The sequence below is a fragment of the Desmodus rotundus genome, chromosome 10, assembly GCF_022682495.2.
Source record: "Desmodus rotundus isolate HL8 chromosome 10, HLdesRot8A.1, whole genome shotgun sequence".
NCBI lineage: Eukaryota > Metazoa > Chordata > Mammalia > Chiroptera > Phyllostomidae > Desmodus > Desmodus rotundus.
The window spans coordinates 72,097,839-72,112,807 of NC_071396.1; the positions used below are offsets into that span (position 1 = coordinate 72,097,839).

Consider the following 14,969-nt stretch of genomic DNA (forward strand, 5'->3'; position numbering starts at 1 on the left):
AAACAGGAGAATGTTTGAAACAGGAGCTGGTGTGGCTCAATTGGTTGGAGCATCATCCTGTGCACTAAAAGGTTGCAGGTTCGATTCCCAGTCAGAGCACATATCTAGGTTGTGGGTTTGATCTCTAGTTGGGGATCCTACAAAAGGCAGCCAATAGGTGTTTTTTTGTTCTTTCCCTCTCTCCCCTTCCTCTCCCTCTAAAAGCAATGAAAAAAAAAATGTCCTCTGGTAAGGATTAAAAAAAACAAAAACAAACCCCCCACCATATCCATCTCTTTACACAACACACACTAAATCTAGGTTAGGTATACTATATGCTTCCTCAGTACCTAACGTAAATACCTACTAGAGGCCTAATCTCATGGTAGAAAAATATCTACAACAATACATTAGAAGTTTCTTGAGGGAAGAATCCATGTCTTTTTGTCTTTATTTCCTCCATGCCCAGCAGGTGTTAAATAAATGTTTCAGGAGTGAGTAGGTAAATTAAGAGGTGATTCATCATCTTCTCGAATAAAAGGCATGGAACTTATGAAAATTATTCTCATGGTCTGAGAAACTTTCTTGCTTATTTTTTGGTTCACTGTTTGAAAATAAAGTCTACATTAAATTTGACTAAGAGAAACTGGGATGTTACTGAATTGACATAAAAGGATGAATGTGTTTCAGTAAAATGTCAAAGCTAAAAATTTTACCTCTTTAGCTAATTTATTCCACACACTCTTAACTGTCCTTTTAACTAAGACAGACCTTTACACAGGTCTGCTCTGGTGAGCTGCCACTCTAGAAATACGACATACCGCCTCTTTGCCTCTGGCATATTTTAGCTCCTCATTCCACAGCTGCTGCTGTTCATCCTCCAGGTCCTTGGTCAGTTTATTAATCGTCTGCTGCAATTCATTTCTTTCATGATTTATTCTCTCAATGTCTGCAACTGAGTACTTCTGGTTGTCAACAATATTCTGTAGTCGAACATTCTCCTGTTTCATTGTTTCACATTCTAGTTCTGCATTGAGAAAAAAACAAATTTGTTAAATTCTTACAATTTCTAGAAAGAAATCATGCTATTATTTAATACACTTGATTAAGGTGTCTGAATTTTCAAGTTATATAGATATATAGTTCTCTCTTTTGAATAATTCTGTTTGATCCCACTTCGTTGATAACATTCTTGAAAGATGAGTTTTCTATGAACAGTATTTCCCTATTGCCATGCTATGGTGTTCAGAAAGTGCTACATGAAAAAAAATATTACCCCACACATAATGATTATGATTAAGTGTTTCACTTAAAAGGGATAGTCTGTCAATGTTCAGTTCAAATGCATTTAAGACTCCTATACACTTTTCTGCAATAAGCTAGAAAACCCATAAATTTTCATATAAAAATATTTGTATTAAAATATATCAGTTTTTTCTTATTTTATTATATTTCAGTGTTTTTTATCAGATATTAAGTAACCATGGTGATTAGGCTCTTGCCTTGTCTATTTACCAAAATTTGGAATCAAGAATGACTATATTGTACCAAGAAAATATGGGACAAACAGCAAATCGTTATGCAAAGAGGAAGAGAAGTTATAAAATTTCAAATATTTTGGGTTATATAGCATACTGTCTTCTAACCTTCGGTGACTCATTGCTTATAAAGAATATGGCAGCATTTCTGAGCAGGCTGGGATAAATGGGTGAGATGCTCATGACCCAAGGGGCCAAGAGAAATCATCCCGAGGGCTGACAGGATCCAGACCTTGGCTTTGTTACAATCTATTTGTAGCACTGTTGTTGGAAAGCACTGCACCTGAACTCATGATAAACTAATGGTTGGCTTAAGTAAAATTTTATACAGGAGTCTACACAAAATAATCTGAAACATAAAATATCTGTACAGTTTAAATATGTCTGATTCACTTATGGACATGAATGGCTTTAAATAATCAAGAAAGTTAAAATACCCAGAATGAAACAGTCTTACATTAAGAGTTGTCAGATTATTGTCTCAAACTAAATCACTCTGGGATGGCAAATGATTGCTGAAGTCCTTCTCTCTTATTTGGTTTACAACTATTGGAAAAAATTCGTACACAAAAAATAGGAAGTAGGAAAATTCTCTTGATTAAATACCAATAAAGAAGATTGAGTATTAGTATTGTAAAGTATTGATTTAATTGCATGGCAAACATTGCTATATTAAGAAATTAGTCTATGATTCTTTGTCACCATGGAGAACAAATACTAGGGACCAAGTGTAAACAAACTATTCAAAGACCTGGTTTAGAGCAAATCTAATATTATATACAATCAGAGATTTTTTGGGGAAAAAACGATTCAGCCAATACTCTTGATAATTATTATCCTTGACACATGGTCAATATTCCACAGGGTAGGAGTTAAATAAGGATGACAGCTAAGGTGAGGGGGTGAGGTTAGGGGCTGGAGGGATAGAGTAAAAAGGAAAAAGGACTCCTGGACATGGACAACAGTATGGAGGTTACGGGGCATGTTAGGGGGATATAGGGGCACTAAGTGGTACCAGAAAAAAATACAACAAAACAAAACAAAACAAAACAAAAGAGTTAAATCAAATATCCTAAGGACAATCTACACAACTCCTATGTGGGACAGACAGAGCCTGTAAAATCCCAAAAAGAATAAAATCAAAGCAGGCAAAGACCTGGGAAAATAGTACAGTAGGTCCATATAGTTATTTATTCTGTAACTGCCATCCAGTGGCCCTGCGATTTGTAGACACCTTCCTTGCTCTCCTTCTGGCACTAGAGAGTTTATGAAAACAAGGTTAGGAACACACAGGCTATAAACAAGCTTTCTGCAGTTGGGCTCCTGCTTCATAAGAATTGTAGTACTTGCATCTTTATGTTGTGTTTTCTGTCAGCTTAAGCTGCAGAGTAGGAGGTAGTGATGGAGGATGATAGAATTATAGTACACTGAGGCTAGCAGTAATTTAAGAATCTGGCTATTAATTGGAAGGTGGAATAGAACATGTATTTATTCGTAGGCAGCGTATGTTCTTAGGTTAGGTCCCTCTTGGCTTCAAAAAGCCAGGTGCCTGAAAACATGCTAGAAGGTATAATAGCATGAAGAATGGCCAGCCAAAGATATGAATCCCTAATCCCTGGAGTGTGTAAACATTACTATCTTTGGAAAAGGGGAGTTTTTGCAGATGTGATTAAGTTTAATATTTTGAGAAGAGATTACCCTGGGTTATCTATATGGGCCCTAAATGTTATCAAAAATGTCCTTAAGGACAGAGGCAAAAAGAAACTAACACAGACATGAGAGGCAGACGCACAGAGAAGGCAATGTGAGAATGGAGACAGAGATTGCGCTGAGAGTGCGACAAGCACTGGAATGCTATCAGACACCAGAAGCTGGAAGAGGCAAAGAATGGGTTCCCCTCCATGGTCCTTGGAGCAAGTTGGTCCTAGTGGATTTTGAACTTCTAGCCTCTAGAACTGTGAATGAATAAATTTCTGTTGTTTTCAGCTACCAAGTTCATGGTAATTTGTTATAGCAGCCTCAAACAACTAATACGAAAAGCACTGAAAACTTGGTAGCCTGATTAGACATTTAGCATTAAAGAAAAAAAAGACATGGATGATGAAGGTGTCTCTCTGTATGTGATAAATCCCACACAAGTCCCCTTCCCAGTCTGAATGACCTCTTTTAGCATTACTTGTGCTTACCTATTCTAGAAATATCTTCCTCGAGACCATTCAATTTCTGGTCAAGAATGGCTGAATGAGACTCCAAATTGCTCATGTATGCCTGATATTTTTGAACATCTGCTTGTAAGGACGCTTTCAGTTTTCTCAATGTCTCTAAGCGATTCTTTAAAAGGAAAGAATATTAAATTAGTTATTCTCATCAATAATAATTCCACACTTTACTTGAAAGTAAAACAATATTACTTAAATTCATCTTATAGAAAGGTAAATAAGAGTTTCTCTTTCATTTTCAGAGGGAGTCAGGGGACTTTGCTGTTATTATATAATTAAGAAGATGTACTTTTTATGAAGTCAGTGTGGGATGGAAAACATCAAGACCCACAGCAAAAAAGCACAAACGTTTAAAATCTGATATTTTACAGAACAGTCCAGGTGCTTCAAAAATACACAAAATAAAATTCGATGTCTGAATACTATCATTTAGCATTTAGAAAGTCCCTAGAATACAATATACATAATATAAACCCTTTTATTACTATTTTTTTCCACGGCAAAACTCAGGGCTCTTGTAAATAATACTCCCTAGAGGCGTATGACATGGGGACCTGGTTCAAAATCCTTCCAGTCTTATGTAAGTAGTTAAGACTCTTTCATCATATTGTGAACATCATTAGTCCAATACTGATAGATCACAAGGGAAAACAAAGCCCCAGAGACACCAAACATGTTTTCGTTGGGAGTTCTGTCCTATAAGAAAGAAAAAATCCTACTTTTAACAAATTTATTTTGTTTCTCTATTTAAAAAAAAAAAATTAATAGCTGGTATTCAGTAAGGAGACCCAATGGTCCAAAAGAGCTAAGTAAATGTATAAGCTTATTGAAGATAAGCATGTTTACTAACCGGTTCTTTTTCTCTTTCCTGTTCCAATCTTGCAATCTGTTCATTCAGTGCTTTGTTTTTTGCTGCTAATGATTCCAGCTTGAAAGCATCTACATTAAATAAATCCTCTGGAGACAAAACCCAAAAACTTGGTAAGATCTCAAATCTGTCTGGAACATTGTTCCCCAGGTCTTTCCCATCGCTCTCTCACTTCCTTTTGGTCTCTGGCAAAACACTGTCAGTGAAGGACATCCACCCTCTCTAAAATAGCAAACGGTTCTCCTTTCTCCACTATACTCTCTACCTCCTTGTCCTGCTTTATTTTTCTGCATAGCACTCAGCACCATTGACTTATAGTTGTTCATGTGATTATTGTCTCTAAAAGAATATAAGCTCATTGGGCAGGAATTTTTATCACTTATTCATTACTGTATCCTCAGTGCCTAAATGGTGGCTGGCATAGAATAGGTATAGAATAAATAAATACAACTTATGATTAACTAACACCAAAGGACTCAACAGATGCTTTTTATGTTAGATCACTATGAATTTTCCTTTTTTTAAACATCATTTACTTTGTTCCCTTTCTCATGTGGAGAAGCTGAAATTACCCTGGTCACTCTTTAGGAAGGTGCATCCCATGGGAACATAAAGGGAGCAAGGTACATCCCAAAGGGAACATAAAGGGAACTTTCATCTTTTCTGCTAATAGCGGCAAGACAATATTCTCCTGTTTTGATTGATTTTATTGTCTTTGGAGAAAGAGCTATATATGAATTGATCCATTTTACCTACTACTCTGGCATTTTATATACAAGGCTATTTCAATAAAAGAAACAAAAATGTAAAGCTATACCTCCAGAACATTTTATAGTTAGCCAATAAGTACTGAATGTCACTAGATTATAGCTGAGTGGAAACATTTTTCTTTGGAAATATAATGGTCTGTTAACTTTCTGTCACAAATTTTGAAGGCGACCTTAGGTCTTTTGACTAATTGGTGCTTTAATTCTCAAATAGTAAAGCAAGGGTACCACAGAAATATTATCCTCCAAGAGGAATAACACTTGCTGATTATCTTCTGTGCTCCTGGTAGTATGTTTCAACTTTATGTACGGCCATCTAATCTTGCAAAACTTTGGTAACAAGTAGTTTGTTAAGGTCATATAGCCAGTAAGGGGCAATGCCTCAGGTCTGACTCCAACACCAGTATTCTTTTTGCTCAATTTTTACTTCTCTTCACAAAAAAAAAAAAAAAAATCAATGAAAATAAAAATCAGTAAGCATCCACATGAATTTAAAGTGAGTAGCTTATATAAACACTAGGTATGGTAAGCCAAGCTACAACTCCACGGGCTGAGTTAAATAAATGACCAAAAGTAAACACGAGGAATGAGAACACTTACTCAGCTTTGACTGCAACTCTGCGTTCATCTCCTCAAAGCTGTCGGCACCAGTCATGAAACTCTCATAGCATTTTATGGTGTAGTCCAAAAACAACTGATTGGGTTAAGCAGATTTAAAAACAAAGCCATGATTCGCTATTTAATTTGTTTCACTTTTCTAAGTGGAAGTTTAAATTTGAATTAAGAAAAAAACAAGTCCAGAATACTAAGTAGCTATATGAACTTCTATAAGTGGGACACAAACATGGGGTATATCATTAATTATACTGCACAAATTTAGCCTATTTCTAATACTGAGGACGAAAAAACAAAACTTAAATTTGGATAAAGGTGATATTTAATAAACAGTAAAGAAAAATCCATACCTTCGGAATGTGAGACAGTCACACAAGGAAGCTTGATTCATCATAAAATTTACAATTCAACAAAAAATACACAAACTTGTTTATATTTAGGGATAATCTACTTTATTAAAAACTTAAAAGAATCATTAATCATATAAGTCCAATTAAACTCACAAGGCCTAGTTGTGAAAACCAGAAATTACCGTATTTTGCTGTGTAAATGCGCTCCCACATTATAGACAGGATTATTATACCCATGGCATGCAATCATTACACCCATGTATAAGGCACATTCCTTATTTTTCCCTCAAAAATTTGGGCAAAACGTGTGTATTATACATGGCAAAATACTGTAATAAAGGCTATAATTTCATTGTAACTGCAGACTAAAAAATGGCATGATTAGTAGAGATCTAAACAGAATACTATCATTCTTAATATTTATCTAGGAGAAAGTAACACTATATTTTGCAATTACAAGTTGTTTTGGTCACAGAGAATGCATACTTTGTTAGCAGGTAAGGATGGCTGATCAGAATTTTTCCACAGCCTAGATAAAGTTAACTGTCCCTCAAGACAAACCAATTCCCTTTGCACTGATTTGGTGCCCTACTAAGCAACCTTCTTATTACTTGGTTGATATGAAAGGAGTATTCTGAATAGGCAGTATATATATTCCTGTAACTAAAAAAGTGTATCACTGATGGTAAATTAATACATTTTCATTTGACATCAGATAAGCCTCTTGTGAATTCAATGAGAATGAATCCGTTTCCTTAAGCTCAAATTTGATTTTTCAGATTAAAAAGAACAACAACAAAGAGTTTCTGGACCCCACAAAGCAGAAGCTCAGAATTTGTTCTGAGTTAAATACTTTGATAACTTTCTAAAAATGGCATGTCGTAGTTAACAAAGTGTTTGCTACATATCGATATCTGAAATAATAGCTAGAATGGCAAGATAACTTTTACTGGTTTAACCTTTAAAACAAATGCCCCAAATTTAATATTTATTAAGTGTTGTGTTTACATTTGGGTGAAATCTGAGGTATAAATAAATCTAGTCCAGTACACATACCGCAGCTTGAGAAGCATACGGGGATCATGGGTGAAGTAGAAAAGGGACACGGTTTTTGTTAACACACAGAAAAGGCAATGATGTCATGTCACTCAGTTGATATATCTTTGAATTATTTTCCAGGTAGTAATAAAAAAGATAAGTCTGAAGTTATTTCCACTTTTTATGAGAAATGCTCCACAGAGTAAAGATAAGAATTAAAGCAGATAATGGGTTTTCTTCTGAGGTCCCTGCATGGTGAGAGGTGTTTTACATAAGTCACGGGACATTAATGTTTAATCTCAACATTATAAATTTGTGAGAGCTGTTTGCTCCATTTGGAAACACGAGTTTGTGTGTTTTAGGAAATATGGTTGGGCTAGTTATAAATTTTGGGCTCCAATAAAGTGTGGTTTGGAAACCAATTTTGATGATCTGTTTACTTCTGGAAGTGGTAACTCTAAGTGGCAATACGCCTAAGCAAAAAGGCCAAAATAAAAGAAACAAACAAAACCCCAATATTTTAATACCCAATCTATTATGCTTTGTATTGACAAAAAATTATATTAAAATAATGCTGCCTTACTGATATCTTCATTCTAAGAGACAGAGAGGAAATGTTATATGTATACATTAATAAGAACATGTTATGATTTAATTCCAATTGCTTTGTTTTTTTTATTTATGTAGTTAACATTTTCAAGTTACTTTGCCTAATTTTAGGTAGTTACAATGTCACTCTAATATTAAATCCATTGACTAATATTTAAAAAAATCAACTTTAAGAGTTTTTTTGGAAGCAAAAAGACAAGCTCTACAAAAGAACACATTAATTTCAATAGTGACATATTTAGTTAATAAAATCAAGATAATGCTAATGTTTATGGTAATGAGAGGTACCTTATTATACATAATTCCATCTTCAGTTTCTTCTCCCCAAGGCTGGCCATCATCAAATAAAGGTGAACTTTCTTTCATAGCAGTATGTAACTAATTGGTACACAAGCAACATATTAAGTTTATGAGAAAAACATACCGCTCTCACTTTTTGTCGATTGTCTTTAGTGTCATTTTAAGATGCATTTACATTACTGCCTGCTTGAAAGTCTCTTCAGAGACTATTGTATTGAGCCTTACAATATAATCTTTTAGATATTTTAGTAACTAAATCCCTTAGGATTAAAAAGGATGGGTCTCTGTGCAAGGCTAAAGAAAACAGCACCAAATTACAAAGAGAACCAACAGTATGGGAAAACATATTTGCCAATGATACCTCAGACAAAGGCCTGATCTCCAAAATATATAAAGAACTCACACGACTGCACTCCAGGAAGACAAACAACCCAATTAAAAAATGGGCAAAGGACTTGAACAGACACTTCTCCAAGGAAGACATACAGAGGGCCCAGAGACATATGAAAAGATGCTCATCATCACTAGCCATCAGAGAGATGCAAATTAAAACCACAATGAGGTACCATCTCACACCAGTCAGAGTGGCCAACATAAACAAATCCACAAACAAATGTTGGAGAGGATGCGGAGAAAAGGGAACCCTAGTGCACTGTTGGTGGGAATGCAGACTGGTGAGGCCACTGTGGAAAACAGTATGGAATTTCCTCAGAAAACTACTTCCACAGAAAATGGAACTGCCCTTTGACCCAGCAATTCCGCTGCTGGGATTATACCCTAAGAACCCTGAAACACCAATCCAAAAGAACCTGTGCACCCCAATGTTCATAGCAGCACAATTTACAATAGCCAAGTACTAGAAGCAACCTAAGTGCCCATCAGCAAACGAATGGATCCAAAAACTATGGTATATTTACAAAATGGAATTCTACGCAGCAGAGAGAAAGAAGAAGCTTATACCCTTTGCAACAGCATGGATGGAACTGGAGAGCATTATGCTAAGTGAAATAAGCCAGGCGGTGAGGAACAAATACCATATGATCTCACCCTTAACTGGAACATAATCAATAGAAGAAAAAAGCAAACAAAATACAACCAGAGACATTGAGGTTGGGAACAGTCTAGCAGTGGCCAGGGGGGAGTGGGGTGGGGACAGTGGGAAGAGGGGATTGCAGGAACTATTATAAAGGACACATGGACAAAATCAGGGGGGATGGTGGGGGTGGGGGGGAGGGAAGGGGAGAAAAGGCATACAACTGTAATTGAATAACAATAAAAATTAAAAAAAAATAAAAAGGATGGGTCTCATATTTAGTTCTATTCTATAGAGAAAAATATGCTGATCTTTACTCTATTAACTCATTGAAAGCATATACACACATTTTAATGTAATTCTGAGAATCCAAAACATAAAAGATGAACCAACAGTAATTATGTCTCTTTTATATGAACGCAATTTTGGTGCTCAAATGTTATCTACTGACTCCTTCAGTATGTATGAATATGAAATTTAGACTGAATTTTATAATACAAAATTCTTCAAAAATACAATCATTTAAACTTCAAAGTGATTACAGATAATAAATTATAATAAAACATTCAGATGTTTATAATTTCTAAGCTAAAGGAAGAACAGCTAAAGGTTTTTAATGCATAGAAATTCCCTTTGGAGTACTGTTTTTATAATTTGTTTTAAAAATATAACTCATCATAATAAAATAATTAGAAACTTTAAATGAAATTGCTATAAAGTGTGAATGTATAAATGTATACCTAATATAAGGATCATTAAGCGTCTAAGAAAAGGACTATGCATTAGGAGTGTAAGAGAAGGTGGTTTCTGCTGAAAATATTTCATTAAATTTTCTTATCAGAGGGATCAAAATAAGATCCCTGAGTAGGGAGTTTCTCATTGATTCTTAAATTGCTATAGTTCACCTTAAGCAAACCATGATAGCAAGGAGATTTCAACTTAAATAATAGATTTGGAGGCTTCTCAAGAGCTCACTTGCTGATAGAAGCCACAATAGGTATTCCATGACTTCCTGTAATGACTATGAACATGCTATCTCCCAACCACAGAACAATGACATAAGCTGCTTAGGCCAAAAAAAAAAAAAAAGAGGCAAAGCGTTACAGCAACAACAGGGGTATTTGGTGGTAGGAGCAGAGAGGTGATTACCCAATGTCCATGGGTATCACTGAGGAGAAACAAATTGAATACATAAATGCTATATAAAGTTCAATAAAACTTGAGTTGTATTAATGAACTATGATATTGGACTTCTACTCCTATTTAACAATTGGGTGTGTTGAATGTAGCAGAATATCTACTGGGTCAAAAATCCATCCACCCAGTGCCTGACTACATTTAGTTAAGAGCTACCTGGTGGGGAAGAGAATGCCAAGGGGACAATATTGATTTTAAGGATTTTAACACCCGTAAGGCAAAAAACTCAGAAGCTATGAAAATAAAGTGTATTAGGCTGATAAAAATTTATGCTTCTGAAGTCAAAATATAGCACATAAATCAAGAGGAAAAAGAAGGAAAAAATATTTGCACCATGTACATAAGAGCTAATTCTTCCAATTTGACTATTTTTGATATATAAAATGGTATTTACAAATCAGTAAGAAAACAAGGCAAAAGACATGAACAGGCAGTAATAATGTGAAAAATATTAAAGTTTAAAAACAAAAAATACAAATATGAAAATCATTGATTATTAAATCAATGTTTAATATACAAATTCAATGTACAAAGGCTCAAATTAATAGCAGAAGCAAATAATAAAATACCAAATGGGCCTAAAATGTGCACAAATAGTTTATGACAACCATATAAAAACATAATATACATATTAAAAATAGCTATTTTCACCTTCCAAATGGGTTAAGATTTTAAAGCAATATTGCCTACAATATGGGAAAAGTGGTATGCTCATACACTGTTGAGGAGCTTTTATGTAGTGCAAGTTTTCTGGAGAGGAATTTGTCAATATGCAGCAAAAGCTTAAAAAGTATACATAATTTTCACAGCAAAAATGTACCTTTAACACTGTATCTCAAGGAAATGTTTTAAGTTGTCTCTGAGTTGTGGGATATGGGTACATCACTTTCCGTGTATGCTTTTCTGCATTTTCCAAACTTTTTGCAATAAATATGAATTTTAATTTAGAAAAGGGAAAGAAATAAATGTTATGGGGGAAATAATCTCCTACTGACTCACTTTTTTGAGCTGCAAAACCTCATGAAAACAAAGCAGCTCCTTGAAAATGTGATACTTCCTACCCTCACCTCTGGAACTATGTACTAATAGTTTGAAGAATTTAAAATCAAGTATACTTTGAAAAATAAAACTTATGCAGACTTTGAGATAATTGGCAAAAGCATGATTAGGAGAGAAACAGAAATACCTTGAGGGGAAAAATGTTTTCTATGTATACATTTAAAAATGAAAAATCAAATACCTTGATGCAGTCTATTAGCCAAACCAAGGCTGCCACAATGTGAGGCCACGTATGAGGGGCCCCCACTGTATACATGGAGCTTTTGGATAATGCAAAAGGATACCTATGAAAAATCAGAAAAAATAAGCTAACTTAATGTTAATTTTGTAAAAGTAATGTCTAAATTAAGCAAGAAGTTACACTTAGAAACTTCCATGTATACATCAACAGCCTCCACTTGTTTTTGGAAGATTTTTGTTGAGATTCTGTCCTTAATCTCTTACCCTCAAAGGATTCTGTGTACTTTTTGGCTTCTTCTCTGAAGATTTTTGTGTATATATATCCCCTAAACTGCAGAACTTGATTTACAACCAATATGCTGGACTTCTCTCCTAAAAGATCGTCTGTTCTCTCAAATTAAATGTACCTTGAAAGATCACATGTACACAACTCTTCATCTTCAAATCCATTCCTCCCCCTGTGTGTACATAGCTTTTTAACTTCATCTCACCCCATTTTCACCAGGCCTTCAATCCTGTCTTTTTGGTTTTTATGAACTCTGTGGTAACCAGCTCATACTATCTATTTCTTATCACTTCCGTAGTTGAGGGCCTTCTGACCTATCATCTGTAGTTAGGTAAAAACCTCCAAAGAGTCATTGAAGTTACCCTACATATGTTGCCCACAGTGACCATTTTAAAATATGTTATTTCTCTTAACTCAAAATCTTTACAAATTTATTAAGTTTGATTCTTCTGTGTGCCAACATTCTGTCTAGGCTAATAAGAAACATAATATACAAACCCAAGCCCTTTGAAGATTCTTGGAACCTCTTCTTCAAACTTTGTGTCAGGAAATTCGTACGAAGGGCACAGGAAGCCATAAAGAAAAGTGAAGATCTTTAGGAAGTCTTTAACGGAAGGAGCTTGTAGAGATTTCATGGATACACTATACGCATAACCATTTTCTGTAAGAAACTACAATAATTTTTATAATTACTGAAACATAATTATAAAATAATAAACATAATATAAACATAATAATTTGAAACATCAAATATTTTGTAATAGAAAATTACTGGAAGATATTTAAGGAAACACTAACAATTTAGGCTATTTAAAATTATAAAATACCTCACAGAGTAGGCGAATACACTGCTGAATGAACGCTTTGTCATTAAGTGGTCTTGGGTCCTTGATTTTTTCAGAACAGGAAAATATACCAAATTGACTATTTCGGGATCCAGGTCCACTAGTTCTGGAAACATTTTAAAAAAACAGTGAGAACTATTTTCTTCTGTGGTCAAGTCTAAATTATTTCAAGGTGATTTTATATTTTAACATAAGTATCAAACATTAAAGTTCAACAATTCTTTAATTTTTATTTAAACAAACAGAATTCTCTTCAAACAGAAAAAAAGAGCAAATAACAAAGAGTAAAGTATTAAAAACAAAAACAAAACCACTTCTGGTGCTTTGCATTAGATCCATCCTCTAAGAATGTGCATTTTGAGTCCACTAGATCTTCTGTACCAACTGTTCTCCAAGTCTATGCAATAACCTAAGTCCCTTCGCCATCCTATTTACCCCTCCGTGATAGTTTCTTCACTCCCAACCCTTTTATTTGCCACTAGTTCTTACGGAAAAACTGTCACTGAGATGTTAAATAGGTTGTGCATGCTTTTATTCATGAACACTTTAATGTCATGCAATATTATGTGCCTGATTGTTAAGCTAGCATAAATATGTTGCTATATTTTACTCATACATGGCTACAGCTTATATGCTCCATTCCAAGACTGTCTCCCAAAACAATAACAAATTTATTTAAATCTTTATGATGGTTTCTTTTTCCTAACTATGTAGTTCAGTTTAGCTCACCATTGTAGGTTATTAAATATCTTTGAAAGAATTTTCTTTATTGGACAGATGCTACAAAACTGAGTTGCAGATGGCCCTCCATATCTGTGGGTTCCCCATTAACAGATTTAATCAACCATGGATAGATAATAGATAATATTAACACACAAAATGTTGTTGATGACATGTACTATGTAGTTAGGTTTATGATGGTTGTGTCTATACTGAACATGTACAGACTTTTTTCTCATCATTCTTCCCTCAACAATATGGTATTTACACATCTGTTATATTTTATTAGGTATTATAATCTAGAGATTTTTAAAGTATACATATGCAAATACCATGACATTTTGTGTAAGGGACTTGAACATACGCAGATTTTGGTGTATGCAGGGGCTCCTGAAACAAATCTCTGGAGGATACCTATGGATGACTACGCAATGAACTTTGCTGTAATATTTGAACTATGTTCATCAAAACTTCATTTTTCCCTGCAAGTTTGTTTGCTGTATCCAAGTTCTCTCTTGCCCAGGTTCAAAAGTTCTTTAGCTTAGGCCCTCACACTCCATTGTCCTAATTAGCTAATTTTTGCCCTTCAGAATTTGCTAATTTGAGAACCACTTTTCTTCATGTGGTTATTGTTTAACCTATAATATACAGCTCTTACTCTACCCAAAACTATACTAATAGATATCTTTTTTGAATTATAAGAGAAATTTCCCAATCAAAATACTGCATCATTAACTTACAGTTTAAGAGCATAGGACCTAGTATGAGGGTCTGACAAATTCTGTCTCTAATACCAGGTATGTGACCTTGGGTAAATTAAGTTCTCTGTGCTCCAATTTCCTTATCTGTAAAATGGAGACAGTAACAGTATCTATTCATAGTGCAGTTCTGAGGACTGGTTAAAAGAGTTAATATAGATAAAGCACTTAAAACAATATTTGTTTTATAAAAATATTCTGCAAATGTTAGATTTTAAAATTATCACTATCTCTGAAGTTCAGCTCTGAGATAAAAGTTATATTACAAAAATGCCTTGAGAGTTTTCATCAAATGGAAAATAGTTTAACTCGGTTTCTTGGCAGACTTTTCCTAAGGTAACAAATATTTCACCTCTAAATACTTTTAAAACAATTGAACACACAGATTTATCTTATAAAAAGTGAAATAAAAAGTTTATTTTCTCAATTTTGGGGTTGAACATTTCTTTAAAAAAACAACTTTAGTGAGGTGCAATTTGCTTACAGTAAAATGTTCAGTTTAATGAGGTTTAACAATGTATACACTTGTGTAATCTCTACCACAATAAGATTGAAGATTTTTATCATTCCCAAACTCTTAAACTTCTTACTAGTCAATCCTGCTCCAC

At 34.3% G+C, this 14,969-nt stretch overlaps 1 protein-coding gene across 1 annotated transcript in view; it reads right to left on the reverse strand.

Moving 5' to 3' along the window:
* Positions 1–14,969, reverse strand: part of NDC80 (NDC80 kinetochore complex component) — a 45,551-nt gene that overhangs the window by 27,294 nt on the left and 3,288 nt on the right. Inside the window, exons 4-11 of the mRNA XM_024580706.3 lie at positions 12,866–12,989; positions 12,537–12,709; positions 11,754–11,856; positions 8,272–8,361; positions 5,972–6,065; positions 4,587–4,693; positions 3,704–3,848; positions 801–1,006 (exon numbers count right to left, since the gene is read on the reverse strand). Coding sequence (XP_024436474.1) covers positions 801–1,006; positions 3,704–3,848; positions 4,587–4,693; positions 5,972–6,065; positions 8,272–8,361; positions 11,754–11,856; positions 12,537–12,709; positions 12,866–12,989 — 1,042 coding nt within the window. The remainder of the gene's footprint in view (positions 1–800; positions 1,007–3,703; positions 3,849–4,586; positions 4,694–5,971; positions 6,066–8,271; positions 8,362–11,753; positions 11,857–12,536; positions 12,710–12,865; positions 12,990–14,969) is intronic.